The sequence below is a fragment of the Ochotona curzoniae genome, unplaced genomic scaffold (genome assembly GCF_017591425.1).
Source record: "Ochotona curzoniae isolate NIBS_2020 unplaced genomic scaffold, NIBS_Ocur_1.0 contig_2723, whole genome shotgun sequence".
Classification (NCBI taxonomy): domain Eukaryota; kingdom Metazoa; phylum Chordata; class Mammalia; order Lagomorpha; family Ochotonidae; genus Ochotona; species Ochotona curzoniae.
The window spans coordinates 11,530,663-11,557,730 of NW_024465573.1; the positions used below are offsets into that span (position 1 = coordinate 11,530,663).

The 27,068-nt window shown below is 41.2% G+C and overlaps 1 protein-coding gene across 2 annotated transcripts; it reads left to right on the top strand.

Moving 5' to 3' along the window:
* The first annotated feature begins 3,353 nt into the window (after positions 1–3,353).
* BIRC2 (baculoviral IAP repeat containing 2) lies at positions 3,354–26,657 on the top strand. 2 transcript variants are annotated; one of them, XM_040976865.1, is made up of 9 exons: positions 3,354–3,466; positions 4,518–5,758; positions 5,857–5,956; positions 19,184–19,262; positions 20,071–20,119; positions 22,143–22,385; positions 25,273–25,527; positions 25,818–25,859; positions 25,955–26,657. In XM_040976865.1, the coding sequence occupies exons 2-9, from the start codon at positions 4,930–4,932 to the stop codon at positions 26,146–26,148; spliced, it is 1,791 nt and encodes a 596-aa protein (XP_040832799.1). In that variant the 5' UTR covers positions 3,354–3,466; positions 4,518–4,929; the 3' UTR covers positions 26,149–26,657. The 2 variants fall into 2 exon arrangements, with proteins under 2 accessions (XP_040832799.1, XP_040832798.1); XM_040976864.1 differs by lacking the exon at positions 3,354–3,466 and having other exon boundaries at positions 3,621–5,758.
* The last annotated feature ends 411 nt before the right edge of the window (positions 26,658–27,068 follow it).

The window sequence follows — 27,068 nt, forward strand, 5'->3', positions numbered from 1 at the left end:
AAGACTGGGGCCAGAAACTCCATCTGGGTTTCTCATGAGGGTGACAGAACTCAAGCAGTTGAGCCATCATCTGTTACCTCTCATGCATATTGGCAGGACACATAGTCTACACACGGACCATGCATTCCAACATGGAATGCAGGCATCCCAAGCGGGCAGCCCAACCCACTACGCCACAATGTGTGCCCTTAATCTTCAATATTTGTAGATTGAAGGGGAACTCCTAGTAGTCCATATTACTTTTTATTAAGAAAAATACCCACAACCATATTAGCTGGCTCTGTCCATAGGACACATATAGAAAGCATAGAATTCATTAGTAATTACATTAGTAATTACACAGTCAGATTAGGGTCTTTACACTATTTCGTACTGAAGGGACTGGGTCTGCTCAGTTGCTAATGCCTGTGTAATGGACAGCATGTCCATATGCACATAGGGGACATGATGGCCAGTTTATCTAGGCCAGCAGAGGAGGTCAAGTGCCTCATCAGAAAACAGAAGGCAGAACAGATTGGACAACTCTCCTGGTCAAGCTTTGCTCCATGTTCCTGCATCCGTGGATGCGTGGATGCATTAACGTGGGTTTTGTCAACCAACTGACCTTGGAAAGATTTTCTCAACCCTGGAACAATGAAACTAACAACTTCTCAGAACTATCAAAACCACTACATCCTCAGAACACTCTAACCTTATGTGGGGGTTTCTAAGGCTACATCAAATGACTGTCCCCCATCCCCAGGTACTGATGTAGTTGGACAGCAAAGAGCACTGACCCTCCTCCTCTTCAGACACTGGAGAAAAAGAAAAGAAAACTGAAATGTGTCCCACCCACCTTCTTCCATACCTGACCCTCCTGAACCTAATCAGAGGCCCACACAGGCATGCATCCCTCTCAACTATGAATAACAATATTAAAAAAAAAAAAACGATCTGGGCACTTTGGATAGATGACTTGTCAGGAAATGGAGTAAGCAATGTGGAAACTGAACCTCAAACAGACTACTATGGCTGTGTCACAGAGCCAGGAGCCAACCAGAATAGCTCTCACGGACCAAGATGACTTAACTTGAATACCAACATCAACAGTAACTTCAGTTTACCCAGTTTATTGAAATCACTGGATTCCTAATGATGACTGTTTACTTTCAAGAGCTTTTATTCACTAGAAAAAAATCTTGTATTTACTTGTGTTTATTGTATTTACTCGCAAGGCAGAGTTACAAAGAAAAAGAGAAAATTTTCCATTTGCTGGTTCACTGCCCAGATGGCTGCCACAGCTGTGGCTGGGCCAGGCTGAAGCTCAGAACACGCAGCTTCTTCCAGGTCGCAGATGTGGATGGAAGAGGCCCAAGCGTTTGGGCCTTCTTCCATTGTTTTTCCCCAGGCCATTAGGAGATCATTTTTCTGGTAGATTATCAGAGAATTTTAATGGGATCTAACTTTTATTTTCCTTCAGGATAACAACATATTTAGTACTATTGACTGATTATCTCGTTTTAATATGTAAAACAAAAGTTATTGAACAAATTTCTACATATATATGTAGGTTTCTTTTCAGCTGTTTCACTTGTCCATGTTTCTACATTATTTAATTATAGAAGATTTTGCCAATTATCATGGGTTTGTTAACCTGCTATCTGGTAGGCCAAGTGCTTCCAACTTTTTTTTCTTCTTCAAAATGGTCTTGGTCCTATAGTTTCTTTTTTTTCTTTCATTTATTTTTATTGCAAAGTCAGAGACATACAGAGAAGAGGAGAGACAGAGAGGAAGATCCTTCCCCAAGTGACTGCAACGGCTGGTGCTGCGCCGACCTGAAGCCAGGAGCCAGGAGCCTTCTCCAGGTCTCCCACACAGGTGCAGATTCCCAAGGCTTTGGGGCTTCCTCAACTGCTTTCCCAGGCCACAAGCAGGGAGCTGGATGGCATCCATAAGGGATCCCGGTGTGTTCAAGGCGAGGACCTTAGCCGCTAGGCCACCGTGCTGGGCCGGTCCTATAGTTTTTCTGTGTAAGTATGAAGGGTGTTAGGATGCCAACTTCAGCAGAACCAACAGTCCATTAAAAACTTCCAGCAACTTTACACTTGGCAATATGAAAAAGAAATCACTGAATATATCACAATTATATAAGATCAAAAGTTATAAAGTACTATTATGCCTAAATGATATTAAATATTTTTTTCAGGAAAAGTATCTAAGGTTTGTGAAATGCAAAATTTCCCCCTCTAGTCAAGTACATTCATTACCTTACTTTCTTGGTCGGGACAAGAAGTGAAAAAGAATCTTGAATTCAGAATGAACAAGTCTTGCTATCTTGTTAAATGCTTTTTTCCCCACATATATTGGGAATGTTCTGTAACTTTCCGAGAAATCGTGACTTGAACTGAACGCTGAAGTACTGCCAAAGGCCATGTGCATTTTTGGAAGTTTTTAGTCATTGGGAGCTGTGGCATTTCCTTTTTTTTTTCTCTCTGTATCACAAATACTTTCTTTTTACTGTTAACCTTGGAACAGAAGACCTCCTGTTCTGTGACTGACAGGCAGAAATGACAGGACAGGAAATGGGAAATGGTGCAGTGTCTTGGAATTCCCCTGGCTGCCTAATTAAGTGGCTTATTGGGAAGTTTTTGAAATGTTTGTTTCTGGAGTTCCCCAGAAAGTAGCAAGCATCTGATTTCATTACGGAGACTATTTTTACAGAAAGTAAGTTGAACATGGAGTCTTTCGCTGCAACACAGCACGCACAGCACGTTGCTGTGCTCGGTGCATCACACCGCATCATGGAGGAGGGAAGACCCAAGGACTATTAAAATCAAGGTTTATTTACAATTTTTCTACAACATACCCACCTCCACCCCCCATTTTTTCTTTCTCTCTCTTTCTTTTTTTTTTTTTTTTTTTTGGTACGAGAACGCCTCTGTGTGCATGTAGTCAATGCATACACTCCAAACGCCTTTGCAGCGCTTCTCTGCTGGCCACGGACCCAGCCAGCTCTTGAGGGATGCTGCGCAGCTCGCTCGGGAGGAGGCGGCGCCCCGCGCGACCCAGGCCCGGGCCGAACCCGCAGGGACGCGCGGCGCGGGCGCCGAGGCGCACCCGGCGTTTCCGCAAGGCTTCCCGAGCCTCCATCGTCCCCGCCCACGCTATGGCCACGTCCCCCTCAGGAGACTGCGGAGGAAGCGCTCGGGCAGCGGCCCTTGCGAGGCGACCGAAAACTCCGGGCCGCGCGGGCCGCTTTCCCGGAGACGGCCGCCGCTCCGTTCCGCTCTCCGACCGCACTCGCCCGGGCGCCCTCGCGCGGCGGTTGACGTGGACGCCCGGCAGGCCGCGCTGACGTCACGGTGCGTGCGCGTCGCGGTGGGGGCGGCGGCCCGGGGCGGTGTCTTCTTGGGCCTGGCTGCTTTCCGGTTGTGTGGAGGTCTCCTGGCAGCCGCGCTGTTTCCGTGTTTGCGGTGCTGGCGGTGCGGTGAGTGCGGCTCCCTCCGGGCCTGGCCGCGCCGGGCGGGCGAGGGCCCACTTCCCTGGGGCTGCGGCCGGGCTGGGGAGCCGAGGGCCCGGGGCTCCGCGGCCGAGGGTCGCCGTGGGCTGCCTGGTTTCTGCCCTCGCCGAGGCGTTTCTTTGGAAGCCTTGCAGTCCAGAGCGGTTATTACTGGTGCTACTACTATTTATTGTTTTTAAAATCTGTTTCCAAGCCCGCTGTGGCCGCCGCCTACCTTTCTGCCCTTTGGAGTTTGACCAAGATATTTGCACCCGAGTCTTTTTGCGCGATTGTAATCTGAACCTTCTTCCGTGTCCCTTGAATCTGTGGGAACGCGAGAGCGCACGTTTCACGGAGTTTTGTGTATTGTGGCTGTGCATTGTGAGAAATACCTATGAGAAATTAATAGCTCAGCACCACGGTTTTTCTGTGCCTTCCGTTTTATCGCCTACCAACCTGCGCTTTGCGTTAAGAGATAAAAAGCGTCCCTGTGTGCATCCCCGAGTTTCACGGGCTATTGCTAAATTACGGTTTTCGAGTTGCTTTGTGCTTTGCAATAACGGGGCAACTGATGGAGTAAGAATTTGTGTTAATGAGCTCCTCCTGATGGTATTTAACTCCCAACTAGCCAGTTTTCCTGGCCCTGGTAACACCTGAAAAAAAATTAAGAATCCCGTTGGCGCACCTTATCTGCAGGCACAGCTGAATGAAGTCTGCAGCTCGTCTCCTTTTGCCTCTGCAAATGTGTGCGAAGTACTTATCCTTCGATGAGAAAAGGGGAGGGGACAGACTGTTCCCTGTGTGGAATTGTGCATGGGCTTTGATGTTGTACGTTTTAGTGACATAGATATAGTTGGTGTTGTGGTGGCCATGGAGTTGTATTGCATGCATTTAAATTAAGAGCATTTCCATTTAGAAAGTTTTGCTGACACATTGCTGGAGTTAAGTCTGTTGTCTAAAGTGTGTAAATTGCATTATCTGTAAGATTCATTTACCATGCAAGCGGTTTTTAAAAATACATTTTTTTTTTTCTTTTCAGATTTAGGACCCTGAAGAGTCCCTGATTTTTCCCCTCTCTTGCAGTAGTAAATCCCATTATGGAGACCCTGACACTTCATAACGGGATATAATTTGAATTCCATGGGAGTGTAGTTTTGTGTAGGAATTACATGTGGAAAGTAGTGAGTTTTCAAAAAGAGTGTGAGGAGTTCGCTGCTGGTCCATTATGGGTGAGCCGGAGTTCTGTTGGTAATGCATTGCTTTGTTAGGCCTTGGTTATAAAACTGGAAAGGACTAGCTATGCGTTTGACATTCTCTACTGAACGCCTAGTGTGAAGAGATGAGAAATTTCATGTGAAGGTGTTAGCTATCAAGAAATACTGCCACTACTCATGCGCAGAGCTACCTCTCTAAGAGTTGCCCCAGAGACTTTGTCTTGAAGAATTCATAGTATGATGGAAGAGAGCACCATCTTGTCAAATTGGACAAATGACAACAAGCAAAAAATGAAGTATGACTACTCTTGTGAACTCTACAGGATGTCTACGTACTCGGCTTTCCCCGCCGGGGTCCCCGTCTCCGAGCGGAGTCTTGCCCGTGCTGGTTTCTATTACACTGGCGTGAATGACAAGGTCAAGTGCTTCTGTTGTGGCCTGATGCTGGATAACTGGAAACAAGGAGACAAGCCCATTGAGAAGCATAAGCAGCTCTACCCTAGCTGCAGCTTTGTTCAGAAGCTGGTTGTAACTAGTCTGGAGCCCGCCAGTAAGACCACTTCTCCAGTGAAAAGTAGTTTTGCGCATTCATCATCTCTCCCTTTGGAAGCAGGTGGCTCATTCGGTGGTCCCAGCTTTTCAACAAACCCTCTTAACTCTAGAGCAGTTGAAGACCTTTCTCCACTGCGGACTAGCCCTTATCATTATTCCATGAGTAGTGAAGAAGCAAGGTTTCTTACTTATCACATGTGGCCCTTAAGCTTTTTGTCACCATCGGAATTGGCAAGAGCTGGCTTCTATTATGTAGGACCTGGGGATAGGGTAGCCTGCTTTGCTTGTGGTGGGCAGCTAAGCAACTGGGAACCCAAGGACGACGCTATGGCAGAACACCGGAGGCATTTCCCCAAATGTCCGTTTTTGGAGAATTCTCTGGAAGCACTGAGGTTCAGTATTTCAAATCTGAGTATGCAGACGCATGCCTCTCGAATGCGGACATTTATGTACTGGCCAGCCAGTGCTCCAGTGCGTCCAGAGCAGCTTGCAAGTGCTGGTTTTTATTATGTAGGTAAGAAACTCATGAAGAGCCATACATTTCACAAACTTGGTTTTATTTCCCATGTTAGAGTAGGTATGTATGCAAATGGCATCTTTTTTACCCTTCAGGTCGCAATGATGATGTCAAATGCTTCTGTTGCGATGGTGGCCTGAGGTGTTGGGAATCTGGAGATGATCCCTGGGTGGAGCATGCCAAGTGGTTTCCAAGGTAATTGTTTGGAAAAGGTGCATATATAGTTATTGCCTTCATTTCATTTTCCTCATCATAAAGAGAATTTAGAATTGCAAATAAATAGAACAAAAATCATATTAAAAAGGTTTAAAAGATAAAAAATAAGGGATATAAAATGTATATAAAACTGCAAATATGGGCCTGGTGCGATGGCTCAGTGGCTATCCTCACCTTGCAAGTACCAGGATCTCATATGGGATTGGTTGTGTCTTGGCTGCTCTGCTTCCCACCAAACTCTGTTTGTGGCCTGGGAAAGCAGTCGAGGACGGCCCAAAACCTTGGGACCCTGCACCTGCATGGGAAATCTGAAGAAGCTCCTGGCTCCTGGCTTTGTGTCAGCTTGGCTCAGGCCATAGTGGCCATTTGGAGAGTAGATGGAAAATCTTTGTCTTTCCTTTTCTCTGTAAATCCGATCTGCCTTTCCAAAAAATAGATAATGTTTTAAAAATACATATAATAAGCACTGTGAATTTATACCTCCTTTGTAAAATGAGAGCCTTTTATTAGTATGGTAAAATACATATAATACAGAATTGATCTTTTTAAGTTACAGTGTAATATTGCATACATTCATAGGGCTCTGCAGTCAGCACCATCTTGTCTCCATCTTCACTCCAGTCTGAAACTAGACCCATAAAATACCAGTTCCGAACTATCCACTCACCTATCATCCAGTAACCACATTTCTGCTTTCTATGAATTTCATTACTGTAGGCACCACAAATAGGTGGAAGCATATAGATAATGTGTTGACTTTTGAAGGGCTTACATAGTAATGAACAATCCTGAACCCATTTAGCAAGTTAAAATTATTTTGTTGGGCCTTGCGCAGTAGCCTAATGAATGGTTAAAGTCCTCGTCGTGCATGTGCCAGTTCCCCATATGGTTGCTGGTTTGTGTCCTGGCTGCTCCACTTCCCGTCCAGCTCCCTGCTTGTGACCTGGGAGGCAGTTGAGGATGGCCCAAAGCCTTGGGACCCTGCACTTGCATGGAAGAACTGGGAGAAACTCCTAGCTGCTGGCTTCAGATTAGCTCAGCTTTGGCTGTTGCAGAGTGAATCATTAGACAAAAGATCCCTCTCTCCTGTTTGTAAATCTGCCTTTGCAATAAAAATTATGTTATTTTTCTACATGCATAATGCAAGAGGAACTTAAGCAACAAATAATGTTAGGAATCAGTTCAGTATTGAAAATTGTATTTTGAAATTATATAAAAAATTTTTCTCATTCTTAAATTGGCATTATATTTGCTTCAAGCAAGTAACAAAACAAGCTGTCAAAATTTTGCATGACTTAATTATACATGTAATTTGAAATTTATATTTGATATCAGAAACACAAATAGCTTCCAAATTCCATGCTTGACTTGCTACATTTTGTGATTTCTAAAACTTTTTTTTTAAGGTTTACTTTACTTTTATTGCAAAGTCAGATATACAGATAGGAGCAGAGACAAGAAGATCTTCCATCCGATGATTCACTCCCCAAGTGACTGCAACAGCTGGTAGCTGAGCCAATCCGAAGCCAGGAGCCAGGAACTTTCTCCAAGTCTCCCACATCGGTGCAGGGTCCCAAGGCTTTGGGCCATCCTTGACTGCTTTCTCAGGCCACAAACAGAGAACTGGATGGAAGAGGGGCTGCTGGGATTAGAACCGGCGCCAATATGGGATCCCAGTGCATTCAAAGCAAGTACTTTAGCCACTAGATGACCGCACCTGGCCCTCTTAGTTTTGTTTTGTAATTTGTATTTTAAGTTGTTAAATAAGGGAACGATTTGGGATGGTTTTTGTGAATAATTTCTCTGAAAACAAGTTTCAACTTTGGATTTTTAAAAAAAAAATTATTATTTGTTAAAGATGTATCTTTATTGCAAAGTCAGATGTACAGAGAGGAGGAGAGAGAGTAAGATCTTCCATCCATTGGTTCACTGCTCAAGCGGCCGCAGTGGCCAGAGCTGAGGCAGTCCGAAGCCAGGAACCTCTTCCAGGCCTCCCACATGGGTGCAGGGTTCCAAGGCTTTGCGCCGTCCTCGACTGCTTTCCCGGTCCACAAGCAGGGAGCTGCCAGGGTTAGAACTAGCACCCAAATGGGATCCTGGTGCATGCAAGGTGAGGACCTTAAGTGCTAAGCTACTGTACTGGGCCTAAAAAATTATTTTGAAAGAAATACGGAGAGGGGGGAGACAGATATTCCATCTGCTGAGTCACTTACTCGTTCCCCAGATAGCCACAACAACTAGGATTGGGTGAGGCCAAAGCCAAGAGCTTCATTGAGGTTTTTTGTTTGGGGGGCAGGTGCCCACATAAAGAGTTGGGCCATTTCCTACTGCTTTTCCCAGGCCTGTAGCAGGGAGCTGCATAGAAACTGAAGCAGCTGGCATGTGAATCTGAACCTGCATGTGATGGCGGTGTTGCAGGCAGCAGCTATTTATTTATTTTAAAATTCATTTATTTTTATTGGAAAGACAGAGTTACAGAGTTGGAGAGTCAGAAAGAGCCTCTCTGCTGGTTCACTCCCCAAGTGGCCACATGGCTGGAGCTGAGCTGAGCTGATCTGAACCCAGGAGCCAGGAGCTTCTTCCAGATCTCCATGTGGGCACTGGTCCCAAGGTTTTGGGCCATCCTCTATTGCTTTCCTGGGCCACATGCAGGGAGCTGGATGGGAAGTGGAACAGCTGGAACATGAACAGACACCCAAATGGGATCCTGCTGCTTGCAAGGTGAGGATTCAGCACTGGGCCATTGTGCCGGGCCCAGTCAGCAGCTTTACCTGCTTTGCCACATTAATGATCCCAGTTGTGGAGAATCCTTAATTGAAATAAATGAAAAACGAAATGGATAATTATTATTACTAGTTTTTCTTTTGAAAAATGTGTCCTTTTTTTGTAACATTTAATAATTTTAAAGGCAGAATGACAGAGATCCTCTGTCCATTGATTAACTCCCTGGATAGCCATAATGGCTAGGGCAGGTACAGGCTGCAACCAGGGTTTTACAGCTCTATCTGAGTCTCCACATGGCTGGCAGCAGTCAGGTCCTTGGCCATCCTTCAGTGCCTTCCCGGAACCCCAGCAGGGGGGAGATGCATTGGAAACAGGGCTCAGATATGGGGTACCAGCACTGCCAAGTGCTGGCCTAATCCACTATGGCATAATGCTAACCTCTATCACTTGTCAAATATTTGACTACTTACTTGATTCATTACATACATATATTTAAAAGGTTTTTTTTTTTTTTTTAAACTTATTTGAAAGAGGTTTCTCGGCCGCCACAGCCAAAGCTGGGCTGGGATAGGCCGAAGCTGGGAACCAGGAACTGCATCTGGGTTTCCCAGGTGTGTGCAGGGGCCCAAGGATTTTGGCCATCCTCTGCTGCTGTCCCAGTCCATAACCAGGGAGCTGGATTGGTGGAGGAACAGCCTGGGCTAGAACCACTGTCCATATGGGAGGCCAGCGCTTCAGTGAGAGGATTAGTATACTCTGTCACTACCCTGCCCCATTCTTTATTCTATTATAAATCTAGGGTGTATGATGATAAATTAGGTAGACAAAAATTTCTGTCTTCATGGAGTATATTAGAGAAAGGTGAAATATGGAGCAGGGTTCCACTATGCTGCTTGTCTTTTTTTTTTTTTTTTTCTTCTGGTAAGGCAGATTTGAAGAGAGAGAAAGATAGTAAGATCATTCCCCAGTGGCTGCAATGGCCAGAGCTGGGCTGATGTGAAGCCAGCAGCCTGGAGATTCTTCTGGATCTCCCATGTGGGTGCAGAAGCCCAGTGACTTGAGCCATTTTTTACTGCTTTCCCAGGTATGTTATCAGGGAGCTGGATGGAAAGTGGAGCAGCTGGACTAGAACAGGCACCCATATGGGATGCTAGCACTTAGGCAGAAGTTCAGCTTCATACACCATGGTGCTGGCACCCTCCTCCCTTCTCATCTTTAACCATTATAAAATATAAATAGGTCAGTCCAAGAATAATTGAGATTTAATTTTTTCAAATTTTTGTCTTTTAAAGATTTGTTTATTTTATTGGAAAGTCAGATTCACCACCACCTCCACACCCCAAGTAGCCACTACAACTGGAGCTAAGGTGATCTGTAGCAAGGAGCTGGGAGCTAGGAGCTTCTTCTAGGTCTCCCGCGTGGGTGCCAGCTCCCAAGGCCATCCTCTACTGCTTTCCCAGGTCACAAGCTGGGAGGTGGATGGGAGTGGAGCAGCTGGGACACAAACCAGTGCCCATATGGGATCGAAGAGCGTGTATGGCAAGGATTTTAGCTGCTGAGCCATTGTACTGGGCCCGATCTCTAGTAACTTCCAAAGCATGTTTATTATATTTACTGTTCTTGATAGAAACTCCTAGATGTGTTTTCTAAACTTGCTTAATTTTTTTCAACTTTATTGGGATGTAATTGACAGGTAAAGTTGTATGTGTTTTAAGTATACATGTAATGATTGGATAAGCACAATCAAGGTTGTTAGCAGCTGTTACATGGTAAACTTTTGTGTTTGGGTACGTGTGTGAGCACTTGAGCAAATTCAAGTATGCGTATCTTTGGCATTTTGATTTATTTATTTGAAAGGTATACACAAACAACAAGATGGGATTATCCATTTGCTACTTCATTGCCCAAATGTCCATAACAACCAATGTCTTTTATATGGGTGACAGGGACCCGAGTCCTTAGGCCACTGTGCCAGGCCCCATTTTTCATAATTTTAGTCTTGATAGGCCATATGTTTCTAGAAATTAACTTATGTTTTGCCTGATTATTCAGTTTGTAAGCATATAATTGTCTATGATATTCTCTTATGATACTTTGTATTTCTGTAGTAGCAGTTAATACTTTATTTCTGATTTTAAAGTTTTGTTCACTTTGATTATCTTAAACAGCTTTTAGTTTCAATGAGCTTACTTTCTGTAGTGGCCAATTTTTTGATCTTTATTTGCTTTCTTTGTAAGCTTTGGGTTTTCTTTTTTTCTTTATGGTATCAAGTTGTTTTGGTTTTTCAGTTCTTTTTACAACTATTGGTGTTTATACCATAAACCAATTATTAGAACTGCTTTTGTTCCATTCTGCATGTTTGGCATGTTACCTTTAATGTTTCCAAGGTTTTTTTTTTTTCCAAAGATTTGCCCATTTGCATATTTAAAAGGTATAGTGAGGGAGAAGGAAAGACAGAAAAAGTCTGGTAGTTAGCTTCCCAAATCCCACAATAGCCAGGACTGGACCAGGAGCTCAGAACTCCATCCTGGACTGTCACTCAGGTGGCAGGATCTCTAATGTTTGAGCCAGCATCTCTTCACTCCCAGGATGCCTGTAAGCAGGAAAGCTGGATTGGCAGTTGACCCAAACCAGGTACTCTGGTAAAGGATGTTGGCATCCCAACTGGCATCTTAACTTGCTGTGCTACAACACCCACCTCTATTTTTCTTTTAATTAGGCAGAAAGAAATAATTGAATGCAGCTATCTTGTTGTTCCCTCTCTGGTGCTTACAATAGCTTGGGCTGGTCCAGGCTGAAGTGGGAGACAGAGTTCAGTCTCAATTTCCTATGTAGGTGGAAGAGATCTACCTGCTAGAGATTGGTACCATCACTTACTCTTTCCCAGAGTGCACATTATCAGGAAGCTGAAATTTAGGAGCAGATCTGGAACATAAAACCAGATTTTTCCTTTTTATTGCAGGGTTCAAAAGTGGCGTTGTGACTGCTTGGCCAGATACCTGCTGCCATGACAGTCATTCTGAGAATACTTGATTTAAATTACATACAAAAACCACCTTTTGCCCTCCCTCTCTACAGTTTGTTTTGATGTCAGTTAAGGTATCCATTGTGTATCCACTACCAAATTATTGTTACAGTAATTTTTAAAACCTCTTAAAAATTTGTTGATTATTTAAGTCAGAGTCCCGTCTGCTCGTTCACTCCTAAGGTAGGTTGAACCAGTCCCAACCAGAAGACAGGAGCTTTATTCATGTCTCCACACACTGGCTGTCTTCTGCTTTTCTAATGCCACCAGCAGGGGGCTACATCAGAAGTGGAGCAACTGCCCCAAACAGGATGGTTGCCAAGTGGTACCTTTACCCACTGTGCCACAGTGCTGGCCTCAATTTTTAAGACTTTTTTGACCTTTATATAATTTTTAAAGTATCAAGTATTTTGAATTTGATTAACTATTCATCTTTACCAATGTTATAATTTCATGTTTTCTTGTTACAAGAATTCTTTGATTACAAAGGAACTCTAGCACTTCTGATGAGGCAGTCTTATAATGATGAACTCTTTTGACTGTTTTTTTTTTTTTCTGAGAATGTGTTTATTTTTTCATATCTGAAGGACAGCTTGGTTTCCCACGTACGTTAGGAGGGAGCTGAATTGGAAGCCGAGTACTAGGACTCTGCCTGGTATTCTGATATGGGATGCTGGCATCACACAGGGGGCAGCTTAGTGCACTGCGCCTCAATGCCAACCTATAATATGGAAAGTATTCTTAAAATCCCTGCATGGGTTTTTCATAATACACATTTTTCATGATCCTTCATATGCATAGAGTTAAAAAATGTACCAAAATACACTTATCTTTTGGTTCTATTTTTCCATGAACATTTTGAAGTACTTTTTTCCCCAACCATGACCATTCACTTTGTTAATAATTGCTGGGGTTAATCCATTGAAAACAAAGAACTAGGAACAATAAATCGCCAACTAAAGGTGTAGTGTAAATATCGAGGTCCTGTTCGGGAAAATAAAAGAGTTACCTCCTGCAACAGGGAGGGGTAAAGTGGAAAAGCAAATTCCAAAGGTTTGAGTTCCCAGCCCTATTAGATCTGTCATGATCAAATTAGATCTCAGTTGGCTACATCCAGTTTTGCAGTCTGTCCTTTTTTTTGGTGCATTTAAATAATTTAATTAGGAGATAGTTATTAAGTTACTATTACGATAGTCATTTGGGCTAATGAGTGGTTGGTGTCACCTCTTGGTAGGCATAAAAAAAGGAGAGTCACTTTAGAAGTTTACAGAATGCTTGCACTGCCCAGAAGGTGCTTTCAGCAAGACAAAAATGAGTGTTTAAACTTACCATGAAAATGTAAAGAAACTACCAGTCACTTCCTGGGGATGGCTTTTTGTTATCTAGAGCAAACTAGGTAGGGTTGCAGTTATGGCCTTCCGGTGACCTTTGTCCTTGCCCTCTTACTGATTCTGCTTGCCTGAATTGCACTTAAAGATCACCACTTCCACCATTTCCAGCACCCTGCATCTGTCTTCAAAACCTTGTCCTGCTAAACAAAAACAAAAAACAAAACCTTGTCCTTCTGTGACAGGAGGTTGCTTTCTTTAGCATCTTTAATACCCTTTGATTTGCTGACTGAAGCTGTCCACATAAGAATTCCTCCTTAATGTATTGGAGCCAAGAATCAAGGTTGCCTTAGTCTTGCCACATGAAGTTCTCCAGGACACTATTACATATGCTTGCTTTCCTATCATTTATTTCATTTAGTTATTGTTCCCATTTCTATTTTCTTATCTAGTGGTTGAAGTTTTGTGTTTTTGGGTTTTTTTTTCTCAGATTTTATTTTGATTTATATAATAACCTGGATGTACTCTTTGTAAAGTTTTATATAGTTTATCTTAGCTTTACTATATGCTCAGATGACTCATCACAATCTATTGATATGAAGAATTTACAAGATTAGGGGAAAGTGAAAATTTCTGTCACAGAACGCTCCAACCAGTCTTTAAGAATAGTTTTGCTGATGACACATTCTTTTCATTTTCCTATGACTGAGAAAGTCTTAGTTTTTTGTTCATTTTTTTTTAAAGATTTTGTTTTTATTGGAAAGGCAGACTTACAGAGAAGGAGAAACAGAGAGAAAGATCTTCCACTTCCCAAGTGACCACATTGGTTGGAGCTGAGCTGACCCAAAGCCAGGAGCTTCTTCTTGGTCTCCTATGCAGATGGCTTTGGGCCATCCTCTATTGCTTTCCCGGGCCCCAAGCTGTATGATAGATGGGAAGTGGAACAGCCGCAACACAAACCAGTGCCCATATGGGATCCTGGCCCATGCAAAGTGAGGATTTAGCCATTGAGCCATCCCTCTGAATCCTAATATCACAACCTTACAGTGTACTCTGCATGATCCAAATTAATTCAAATGACCGTTATCCTACCTTGAGAATTCCAGGGATCCTATTTAAATCCCAAAGTTAGGAAACTTGGCTTAGAACATTGAAGAATTATCAGGTCCAAATCATTTGGTCAAAATAAAACACATTAAGTAATCATTTTACCAAATACTATAGGTCAGATCTGATCAGAGTTAAGGTAATTATTAGATATAGGCAGATGAATCTTTAACTTCTCTCAAAACTCAGTAACAATGGCAGAAAAATGCAGAAAGCTTTCCAAGACACAAGAAAGCTCTCATTACTGAAGTCTATTACAATACCTTGGTTCAGCACATGAATCTGTCATTTGTAACTGTGAGATATATCATGAAACAAAGAGAGAAAGAATCATATATTCCTATAGTCAAGAGCCAAAGAGAAAAACGTAGCATTAACTTCACAGAAGGGGGATAAATGTCTTCCAGGTTAGGAAGAATGAATGGAGTCAGCCTCTCTCCAGCTGGGGTGGGGAAATTTGTAGTAGCCAGCAGCATTCACTTTTTATTCTGGACATTAACTAAGAGGGAGAGACACAAAATGAACTATCTCCTGCTGGCTATTTCTGACAAAGCCTGCAAGGGTACAGTCAAGACAACAGGGAAGGGCCAGGGTGGATTACAGAACAGCTGTCCTGTGGTCTCATAGAGGTAGAGCTGCCATAGCAGCTGAGTAAATCCAATCATTTGTCATATTAGACAAAAGGAAGCCCATTTAGGCTAACTCTCCCCCAGCTTGTAAGTAGGTCATGCAGTAGTGCAGGAAAAATAAATTAGGCATTTTTCTTGTAGCTCTAGCGGTCAAAGGAATCCAGATGTCCAAAGTGATACCCCAAGGGGGTGTATCTGGTCAGTTCCCTTTACCAGTAGTGTGCTAGAACTGGGCCTCTTCTTGGTCAAGTGTACCTTTGCGTAGGACAGACATTTTTCAGAATAGCAGGTGCAAGGAGTACCGAAACAAGAGGCTAAATACAGAAGTGTCCTTCTGTTCTTATCTCTCCTGAGTTTGAGATGTCTCTCAGGACTCTTCTAGCCAGCCTGTGGCGTCCAGGCATGCACTGAGGCCAACAGGGAGAGGAGAAAGGTGAGGACGGGTTAGCATTTATTACCCTCTGCCACTCAGCCGTCCATGCCTTTGGATATATTTGTCAAAACGGTGTGCAAGGAGTCATTATTTTCTGTTACCAGCAGTGTGCTAGAACTAGGCCTCTGCCTGGTTACATATTTCATCACTCTGCCCCTTAAAAAAAAAAAATAGTTGTTCTGACTTTGAATTGACAAAGCCTGATTTCAACCGTGAGCCTTACTAGCAAGAGTCTTAGCAAAGGTGTTTTGAGCCAGAGTTTGGAGAGATGATACCAGTCCTGGCTACTGCTTAGGTTGGTAACTGGCTGGGTGAAGAGATAAAAAAGCATGGTGAGAGAATAAAATTCTCCCTAGTAAGCTTTCTGTGAGATACGGGCTACATAGAAAGGACCTGACAGCAAATCCAAATCCATACAGATATTATTTTGCTTGATACTATTTCCCATAGGCTTACTTTGCCAATTTTTTTCTCTGATTTTCAGTTGGCCTTCCCTGTATTTCACAGATTTCTTCTTGATTCAGTTTTATACATTGCATTTATTGTGTTGTTTGGCTATAGAATTTGTTTGGCTCCTCTTTTCCTTTAAAGATTTGCTTATTTCTATGAAAGGCAGTGATAGAGAGGGAGAAACAGATCTTCCATCTGTTAGTTCATTCCCTTAATAGTCCCAGCAACCACCACTGGGCTAAGATGAAGTCAGGAACCAGGAGTTCCATCTTCCCACATGAGTGGCCAGGGCTCAGTAGTTGGACCATCACCTGCCTTGCCTAGTGTATTAGCAGAATTCGACAGCACAACAGGCACTCATTATAGGAATGCCAGCTTCACAAGTGGTGGCTTAGCTTGCTGTGTCACAGCCCTTGTTTTTCATGGTTCTTCTTTCTCTGTTGAACTTTCCATTTTGTCTATGTTTTCTTGATTTTACTGAATCATCTGTGTTCTGTTGCAATTCAGTGAGCTTCCTTAAAACAGTTGTTTAAAATGTTTAGCAATGGGTAACTCTCCATTCTTGTACTGACTGATTTTCATCAGGAAAGACCCTTCCTTGTGGATAATTATGAGGGTACTGACTGGTCCGGAGGTGAGGCTTCTAGCTCTTCCAGCAGACCCCGTCTCTAGTGGACTGTGTTAGCTGAGATCATTATCAGTGACGATTATAGGATTCCTCAACCTCCAAGGCTACAGGTGTCTGTAGTAGAGATTGATTGGATCTGTGGTGGCAGTGGCTGCCAGCAACCTTCCAATCCTCTTCTGTCATGAGAAATGTCATGGCCAAAGCGATCCCTTTGGGCACTGGTTATGGTTTCTGGTGACTGTTACGGTAGTGTTGGTGCCATTAGTGCTTGATGCCTGTAAAGCAGCCACAGCACTGGGGTTTGTGGAGTGGGCCCATGATGCTGGTGAACCTACAGCTATGGTTCTGTTGCCTGAAACATGGCCCCCCCCCCCATGGGGCAGCCCTGGAACTGGGTTTGGGATATAAATCTCCATTAAGATCTGGCCAGAGCAGCCACAGAACTGACTTCTGAAAATGTGCAAGCAGAGCAGCCACAGAGCCAGGGGTTTGACCCAACAGCTCCACATGGAACAGCTGTGTGTGGAGTGCAGTTTGTGTGTGTGTGTGTAGGGACAGTGGTTTGGAGAAGGTGTATGTTGTCAGAGTGATACAAGAGTTGCTCTTTTAGGGGCATGAGCAGATTCCCCCTCTCCGGGCGTCCATAGCAGTAATGGATATTGACTGTCACACTGAAAGCAACGGACAGTGTTTTCTGCAGAGACCACAGTCAGTGCTAATGGATGGTGTTGGGTCTGCCACTGTTAACCTGCAGGAAAGTGTGGCTGTGTTGGACTTTACAGATCCTCGGTGGCGGATTCTTCTGGGATTCCCCAGAGCAAGTCCACTGAGGTCTGTCACTTAAGAATCTCTGTCCCTCTAGCTGTCACCGGACATCTTCTAGCCCTTTTCAGGTGGTGGCCTTTTGTTTCTTCAATGTGTTTCAAGAGCAGATATTGATTTTGATGTCAGCATATTAATTATGGGTTATAATTTTGGACTGTTACCTAAATAATATTTAACCTTAGGATAAAAATCTTTTTCTTCTGCTTTGTTCCAGAAGTTTTATTGGTTTAGATTTTTTTTTAAAGATTTATCTATTTTTATTGCAAATTCAGATATACAAAGAGGATGAGAGACAGGAAAATCTTGCATCTGATGATTCCCTCTCCAAGTGACCACAATGTTAGTGCTATGCCGACCTGAAGCCAGGAACCAGGAGCCTGTTCCAGGTCTCCCATGAGGGTGCAGGGTCCCAAGGCTTTGGGCCGTCCTCAACTTTTTTCCCAGGACACAAGCAGGGAGCTGGATGGAAAGCGGGGCTGCTGGGATTAGAACCAGTGTCCATATGGGATCCCAGCACGTTCAAGACGAGGACCTTAGCTGCTAGGCCACCATGTTGGCCCCTTATTGGTTTAGATTTTATATTTAAGTTTGTGATCCATTTCTGGTTTATTTAGTATGGGTGTTGAGTCCAGGTTCCTTTGTGTATAATATCCAATTGTCTATCACCATTTATTTTAAAAAAAGGAACAGAATGGAAATAGATGTTATGTGAACTTCCTGGACACCCTAGTGGTTTAGAAACAAATACTTGAATAAAAGGATCAAAGTACAAGTTTATGGAAATACCTGAGTCCATATTTGTTTGGAGAAAGGATGGTGGATTATACTTCAAACAGAATGGAAAAGCTTGCAGACATATTAACAGTAATTATAATGTGCAAATTCACATTTTAGGAATACTATTACAATTTCAGATTATAGTAAGCCCCAAAAGGAAATCATCTCTAGTAGCATTTTCAGATAGCAGTTTGTTTCCTTTTTGAGGTCTAAATCCTCTTTTCTTTGTTGTTGTGTTAATGCAATAAAATAGAAAATAAATGCTATCAACATTAAAAAAGTATATTTTATGATTTTATGTACAGTGGTTATACAATGTATGTGTGTAGGTATATGTGCTGTGGTTACGATGTAAATGTTTCAACTGTGGAGTGCAATCAGATGTTTGGAAGGCACTTTCTAAAGTAATGAGATTGTATTTTTTGGTGTTGCTGAAAAAAATTTGGGGGGCTAGTACTGTGGCGTATCAGGCTAATCCTCCTCCTCAAGCACCGACATTCCATACAGGCATTGGTGCATGACCCAGCTGTACTTCTGACAGGAATAGTCATAGTTCCAAAGGACAGATACTAGGCCTGGCCCCTGAGAAGACCAGGAATGGCTGATAAAGGTGGGAGGAATGTATGGTAATGTGCTGACCAATATTAGCATGGACAGTCTGTGACTAGAAATCCATTTTAAAAGAGAGAAATAGGGCCAGGCATGATGGCTAATTGGTTAAATCCTCATCTTGCAAGTGCCAACATTCCATATGGGTGCCAGTTTGTGTTCTGGCTGTTCCACTTCCCAACCAACTCCAAGGTTATAGTCTGGGAAAACAGAGGAAGCTGGCTCCGGTCCTCAGACCCCAGCACCCATGTGGGAAGAACAAATGAGACATTCCTGACTCCTGGCTTCAGCTCAGCTCAGCTTTGACCGTTGTGGCCATTTGAGGAGTAAACCAATGGATGAAAGATCTCTCTCTCTCGGTCTTGTCAATCTGTCTATTAAATAAATAAATCTTTAAAAAGATTTCATCAGGACAGGTGTTGGCTTAGTGGTCAGCTCTGACTCCTGCTAACCAGCTTCCTGCTCCTGCATACTTGGGAGGCAGTGGCAATGAAGCAAGTAGCTGGGCTCTTACCACCCTCGTGAGAGCTTCTGGCTTCAGCCTGTTGCATACTTTTATGATGGGGACTCCATCTAGTGTTATGTTTTGTTTTCTTTTCTTTTTCTACTATTCTCCCTTTCAGATATGGACAAAAGTTTAAACTTTTTTTTTTTTTTATCTTACGTTTTAGGTGTGAGTTCTTGATACGCATGAAAGGGCAGGAGTTTGTTGATGAGATTCAAGCTAGATTTCCTCATCTCCTTGAACAGGTAAATACATTTTAAAAAATTAACTACTGAGTTATGTTATATAACAATTTCAGAAATGTTAAAAATAATGACTATGTCTGCTTTCTTACTAGTTTCATTTTTTGTGTCCTGATCAATGTCATCTCTTTTAATACTGATTTATTTGAAAGACTCTCAGAGACAAGGAGACAAAGAGATCAGTATTCTGATGGTTCACTCCTCAAATGGCACCATAGTTGAGGTCAGGACAAGGTGCAGTCAGAGCCAGGGATCCCTTGGTGGGTGTGCAGGGAACAAGAATTTAGGCCATGTGCTGCTGCATTTCCAGGCAGGTTAGTAAGGCGCTGGATCGGAAGTGAAGCAGACAGGACTCCAGCTGTGACCATATCAGATGCAGCGTTGCAGGTGGAGCCTCAACCTGCTGTATCACAACACTGGCCTATTTAATTGTTACTTTTGTAATCAGTGTATTTGGGCTTTCAAAACATTTTTTTTTTTAAAAAGTATTCATCACACCACTGTACAAATTTATGATAGGATAGGAAGAGAAACTGATCTTTCCCAGAAAATGACTTACAGGCAATTGAGACCTCTTGACGATAACTCAGTTCAAATGGAATAGGAAACTACTGATACATTTTCCTACATGCTTCAAATGAATTCTAATTTGGAATTAGGTAAAGTTTAAGGAAACCTGTATGATAGGGTCAAACAAAGTTAAGTGAAGTATATTAATAACCCAGTTTTTGAGCATGCTCATTTATTTAGGGTAAACAGTGTCCTCTTTGAAGATTGACATTTCTGACTTTACCTGGAACTTGTTTCATAGCTACTGTCAACTTCAGACCCTCCTGGAGAAAACAGTACTGACCCACCAAGTAAGTAGCAAATACTACAAGTATACATTGGGAATATTTGTAACAATGTTAGGAATGAAAATATTAAAAAAAAAAATTTCTGAAGCTATAATTAAAAATATGGGAAAGTCAGCTATTAAGTATTGGGTGAATACTAAGATTAATGACATCTTAGAGGATTCTGGGAAGTTGACTAGTCTTTGTTCTTTAATTTCTAACACTGTAACGGAAAAAAAACTACAAAATAAGCACAACAACAGAAAGGTCAAAACAGTGTTAATAAGAGTTGCAAATAATAAATAATAAGGTTGCTGTGAGCTGGCATGATTCAGAGAAGGCTCAGTTCACATGATTTAATAAATAATGAAGTAATTGCTTATTAATAAGGTAATTAATGAATAATTTAATAATTTCAGTCAAGTGAACAGTTAATAATACAATTTTTTGAGTAGAAGTTAGTCTTAGCTGCATCTCTACATTAGTATTTTCACTGTACATTTGAGGGTACTTCACAAAGTCTGGAAAATGGAATTAAGAGATCATTTTGCTGCCAGAAATTTATAGATTTTTGCATAGAGGGAGTCTTCAAAACTGTCATAGAAAATATATAATATGAAATTGCAAGTGCAGCTAAACAGTTTGTCCCTGTTAGGACTCCCTTGTTTAGTTTTTCAGATGCTACCAGCTCTTGTTTCTTTTTCTTTAAAATCATTACTCCATTTTTAAACTTCAATTCAAACTTAATGTAAATTTTTCTTTATTTCTTGTGACCCAGGCTGGAATGTCCAGCGATCTGTTCAACTCTGTCCTTGGTTATGATGGAAATCTGAGTGAATGTGACCAAAATTTTCTCCTTTATTTGTTTCTCTTTATTAACAGTTATTTTATTTCTGTCTTCTAACACATCCTTCTCCCTATTACTCAACATCACCACTATCACCCTATCCAAATTCCATCTTCTGTTGTAGGTAGCAGGTCCCCCTGATTAAAGTCCCATCTCCACATAACTGCTAGAGTCATCCTTTGAAAGCACAAACCACATTTTACCATACCTTTGCTTAAAACCCTTCTAGACTCTTCTAGAAAACTTAGAATAAAATATGAACACCTGGTAAAGCTTTCCATCTGGACCCTGTCCTCCCCTCTTCATCTTCTACCACCTTCCTTCTCTTCTCTGAACATGTGAAGGTTTTCCATGGTTTCTGTTCATCTTCGGAAGATGTCGCTTATATCCACACAGCTGATTGCTTCATATCATTTAAATTTGTGGGTTGTCTCCTCAGGCAGGAGATCCACGTAATGTTTCAGCAGCAGCACACAGCACATTTGTTGCTTTTTATTTATCATAACTTTCCAGCAGATGGCAGTAAAGTGTCTTGAAGTGTTACATCTACTACAGCTTTCCTAGGAGTGCCATGTGGGCCACCTTTGACTCTGAGCAGTCTGTCAAAAATGCCCTGCAGCCTTCTAGATTCTTCAGCAACCTTTTTAATTTGGAGAGTGTGTATCTGTATCTAAAATCATGCGTAACTACAGTTTTCATTGCATATTTAGGAACACTATGAGTGAAATTGTCTACTTTTTTTTTGTACTTCTCATTTTTATTTTCCTTGCCGTACCTTTCCACCCAATCTAGCCCTCTCCATGCTTGAAAACTTGAAATCCAGTGCTATTTTTCTTCACTCACCTTCCTGGCTGGAGAATTTAATTTCTCACTTTTAAATTTCTACGTGTTATTGCTTTTCAAAAATTATCTAACAAAATCATTTCTGGGGAACTTTGGTAAGATATAGATTCTAAGCATTATCCCTAAAGAGTTTGTCAATAAGTAGGTCTAAGGTATATCTTGGGAAGTGCTTGTCTAAGTAGTATAGCCTCATTCGGTCTTTATTAAGGACAGCCTGTTTTCATTGAAGTTATAGTTGTTGAGGCATACGCTCACCTGTTTGACCAGGATGACTGAGTGCATCTTATGCCACACTCTGTTTTTCTCTTTAGTTTCGTATTTGTGGAGCTTAATATCAGTATGTGTCTTTTCAAATAGTTGTTCATTTTGGACCTGGAGAAAGTTCTTCAGAAGATACGGTCATGATGAATACACCTGTGGTTAAAGCTGCCTTAGAAATGGGCTTTAGTAGAAGCCTTGTGAAACAGACAGTCCAGAGTAAAATTCTAACAACTGGAGAGAACTACAAAACAGTTAATGATATTGTATCAGCACTTCTTGATGCTGAAGATGAAAAAAGAGAAGAGGAGAAGGAAAGACAAGCTGAAGAAATGGCATCAGGTATTTGGGAATATTAGTTACCTGATTGTTTCTCAGTGGGGCTCACAGAATTGTCTCACTCGTGGTGGGTCAGCATCCTTGTCTTTCACCCACTGTCTGCTGCTAGCAGCCTCCCTGTCATTCCCAAATTGCACCTTTCTCCGCTGCCTGAATTGCTCTTAAAAACACTGACCGAAGCTTTTGTTGTAGGTTTGTTTTTGTTTTTATTTTTAATATTCTCTGATTGATGCTGGTCAGCAAACTTTTGGAAAAAAAATCTCTTTTCTTGAGATAAATTACTTTTTCCCTTACAAAACAATTTTAAATTGTTTGTAAAAGCAGGATTTTCTAAGTTGGATGCAGGTTTTATTTCTACTTTTTAAATTTAAAATCCTTTTAGTTTGAAATTTCAGACATAAATTAATTTTTAACAGGCAGAAAATTTTTCTTCTAGCTGGTTGTTCACTCCCCAAGTGCCCGCAGTAGCTGGTGCTAGGTCAGGCCAAAGCCAGAACCTGTAATTCAGTCTGGGCCTCACCTAAAGAAGACAGGGACCCAAGTGTTTGAACCGTTGCGCATTGCCTGCAGAGGTTCACCTCTCTGGGAAGCTGAAATCTGCAGTAGAGGACTTTGAAACCAGCACTCTGATGGGTTGTGAGTGTTTCCAGGAAGTGCATTACTGCCATACCAAATGCTCACCCCACAATCATATTCTTAATATGATCCTGGAGTCATTCATCTTTGCTAGATGATCCTTTTAGAAAAAATAAAATATCGGAAGAAATCCTCGGCTTTGAAAATCGCTTGTGCAACTTAGGGGATAGTAGAAAATGGATTTTGGTATTTACACAGATACACATTATGCAGAGTCTCAGCCTCTCAAACACAACGCTTGAATATTTACTCCCACAAGTATTTACAGAGCACGGGCCCCAGTGCTAATCCTGGTGAGTGCTCTTGCAGAGCCGACAGACTAGCTGAGGAAACTGCTGTGCAAAAGAGTCATCAGAAAGGGAAGAGGCAGCTGGTAGGTGAGCTTATACATGGGCTGTAAATTGGGAAGTTGGTTGAAGATATTTTTTTTAATCTTGAAAATCGGGATAAGAATATAAGAGAACTTTATGGTATGTCCGTACAGCAGAATGTTTAAAAGTCTGACAGGTTGAGAAGGATTTACATATAAATTCTGGATCTGTGAGTCCTTGAGGTGACAGCTTCAGTAACACTTTAGCTTTTTCATCAATAAAATAGAGATTAAAATATTATGTTACAGGATTACTGTATGAATTAAATGAGTATTGAAAAGAAAACACTTCAACATAGATGTAGCACATCAAATACAAACTTTTTTTTTCTATTAAACAAATTGATTTGGGAAGTAGGAACTTGATGAAGAAAGGACTAAAGGAACAGGGAAAGATTTAAAGATCATTAAGTAGTAATGAAACTTAAGTACTTATATGAACCCAGGGAAATAAACCTTACCACCTTAGTCTTGTGGCTTTGTCCTTAAATGTAAAAGTCAAAGAACAGTCTCAAAATGAAGCAAAGCCAGGAGATTACTCTTGAGCTAGTAGGATCGGGAATGATGTGGGGATCTTTAGAAGTGAATGATTTAATAACTCACAGGGAGGCAAGTTAATAAGGTAAAAGAATAAGTTGTTATCCTAGGAATAACATTGCTAAAATGAACAGAGTGCTCACTTTCACAAAAGTGCAAAAGGGGAAGGAAGGGGCTTTGTACAATTTCTTATTAAACTTGAACCTTATAAAGATGTACATTCAAAAACCTTTTTTTAGAAGTCCGAAAACAAGCAATTATATTTGACAATGACTGGGACACCAAAAGAAGTAACTTATGAGAAAGAGCAAGCTTGAAGCCAGTGCAATGACTCAACTAGAAGATCCTTCTCTCTGTCACTCTGCCTTTCCAATAGAGAAATAAGGCAGAGTGGCAGAGAGAAGGATATTCTGTCCACTAGTTACGCTAAACACTTTATATGTGTTATTTAATCATCACAGCATTTTGAAGAAGGCACTGTTATTATTGATGTTATATATAGATGAGTGTATGGAGGAAGCTTAGAACACTTGACTAGTAGATGGCTAGGCCAGCCTAAGAATCTAGATCTGGACTGACTTCAAGCTCTGCAGCACCCCAACGCTGCCTTAACTATGCTGTGCTGAACAGAATTTTGTCAGAGGAGGCTGCCTTTAGCAATGTGCTTTATTAACTTAAATAGACTACTAATTTCTGTGTCTTTTTCAAAATGAGACACAGTAGTACTTATTTAACTGGTTTAACTGAGAAGAGCTGTATTTCAAAATGAACCTTTTCTTAAGGACTTATTTGAAAGAGTTACAGAGACAGGACGAGATAGTGCTCCTCCATCTGCTGGCTCACTTCCCAGATGGTTGGAGTGGCCTGGACTCAGCCAGTCTGAAGCCAGGAGCTTCTTTCAGGTCTCCTTCCTGGACAGTAAGGGTGCAAACACTTGGGTCATAGTCTACTGCTTTTCCCAGACCAGTAGCCGGGAGGTGAGCTGGAAATACAGCAGCCAGGAAATGAAGTCATTAATTCCATGATGGATGGAATGAAGTAGGGAACTTTTACTGTCCTCAAACTCTGTGCTTCCTCTTTCCAGAAGAAATAAGAGTTCTAGAATCTATGAATGTACAGACTTCTAAAAATTATATGCACTCAATGCATACCCTTTTGTGTCTTACCTAAATCTGTAAATTTTCCAAATGACAGGTAATAAAGTGCAAGCATTTTATTCCTTTTCAAGCTCTGTTTATTTAATGATTAAATAATTTGTAGATTGGTTGTTAGTGATTGTACAGCATAGTTAGAAGTTTAAATCTAATAGATTGTTTTTCCTTTTTCTTTTCCTATTTCTATATGAAGATGACTTGTCATTAATTCGGAAGAATAGAATGGCTCTATTTCAGCAGTTGACGTGTGTACTTCCTATCCTGAATCATCTTTTAAAGGCTGGTGTAATTAACAAACAGGAACATGATATTATTAAACAAAAAACACAGATACCTTTACAAGCAAGAGAGCTGATTGATACTGTTTTAGTTAAAGGAAATGCAGCAGCCAACATCTTCAAAAACTGTCTAAAAGAAACTGATTCTACGTTATATGAAAACTTATTTGGTGAGTTTATGGGAAAGATTATTTTAGAAATCCTTAGGTTTATGTTCATGTCTCTTTTTGAAAAGAGACAGATTATAGTTAGCAAGCTGTAATCTGTGTATTTCACTTGTTCCAAAGAATTGAAGTCTTTTAGTGCCCAGATAATATGTCTGAATTTGAAAGTTTCTGATCATTTACAGGCAGAATCAACACTATTCAGTAGGTAGCTGGGGGGGGGGGGGGGGAAATTGGTAGTAAGAAAAGCAGTTTTGTATTTTGGTAGAGTGGTAATTTATGTTTTCTTTACTCAGTGGAAAAGAACATGAAGTATGTTCCAACAGAAGATGTTTCAGGTAAAATAAATTTAATACTGACACCAGCATGAGATATTTAATTACTGGGAGGTAAAGTAGAAATTTAATTTTACTGAAATTCTTTTTATTGTTAGGTCTGTCACTGGAAGAACAGTTGAGGAGGTTGCAAGAAGAACGGACTTGTAAAGTGTGTATGGACAAAGAAGTTTCTATTGTATTCATTCCTTGTGGTCATCTGGTAGTATGCCAGGAATGTGCCCCTTCTTTAAGGAAATGCCCTATTTGCCGGGGTATAATCAAGGGTACAGTGCGCACATTTCTCTCATAAAAGAAAACTAGGCGGTATGTTACATATATAAAAAAAAGTCTTTAAAATATTGGACATTTGGACCTACCTGAAGTAAATAGTATGATTGTTTTCTTCAGTTAGTAATGTTCGTGTTCTGCTCTGTTTTAGTATTAATACTTTTGTTTCCAAAAAAGATAGTAGTATGTATTTAATTTTAGAATCTCTTCTTTGCAAAGCAAGATTTCTGTTTGATGATTACTCCTCTGTGTGGACCAGGGAGGAATGAAAGGAATTGTGTCTGCTTCTTATGAATCATTTCAGGAGTGACTGGATTTGGTATTCCTTCTAAAAGCTTTGAGTAGTGCTACAGGAGTGTGGTTTAAAAGAACTGGAAACTGGGAACTTGAGCTCATCAGAATGATGGTGCCAAATTCTATTTGGTGCTTTTTACTTGTGTTGTAAATTAAGGATTTTTTCCTTTTGGTGTTAATAAGTTTATCCCTAGTTTGTGAGAAATATTTTAATAAAGTGTTTTGAAAGGTTTGCATCATCAAAAATGGTTTTTCCTGTCTGATTTTAGAAAGTAGTTTTATTAAAGTCTTTATTGCATTCAAATGCTGTTAAGGAAAAAACTCAAATTCATAAAACAAGTACTTTTAAAATAATGTGATTATGATAATTTAGGTGAGACTCTGGTTGCTTTGTATAGATGTATTAGAAAATGAGTAATATAAAAGTTTTAAAAATATATTTCTGGGGCTTGGCGTAACAGCTTAAATCTCTGCTTGGAACACCTGTATCCCACGTAGGAGAATTTGAGTTCGGGCTGCTCTGCTTCCATCCAGCTTCCTGTTAGTGCACATCCTGGGAGGCAGCAGTGATGGGTCAGACATAGTTCACATTAGGTGCTTTTTGTTGTTGTTGTTTGTTTGTTTTACAATTATTTTCATTGGAAAGGC

Excerpts from the sequence above, each read along its gene's own strand:
- BIRC2 (XM_040976865.1), top strand. The coding sequence starts at position 4,930 with ATGATGGAAGAGAGCACCATCTTGTCAAATTGGACAAATGACAACAAG. Across the intron at positions 19,263-20,070 it reads TTCCTCATCTCCTTGAACAG|CTACTGTCAACTTCAGACCC; the intron begins GTAAATACATTT and ends CTTGTTTCATAG. Across the intron at positions 25,860-25,954 it reads TCCAACAGAAGATGTTTCAG|GTCTGTCACTGGAAGAACAG; the intron begins GTAAAATAAATT and ends TTTTATTGTTAG.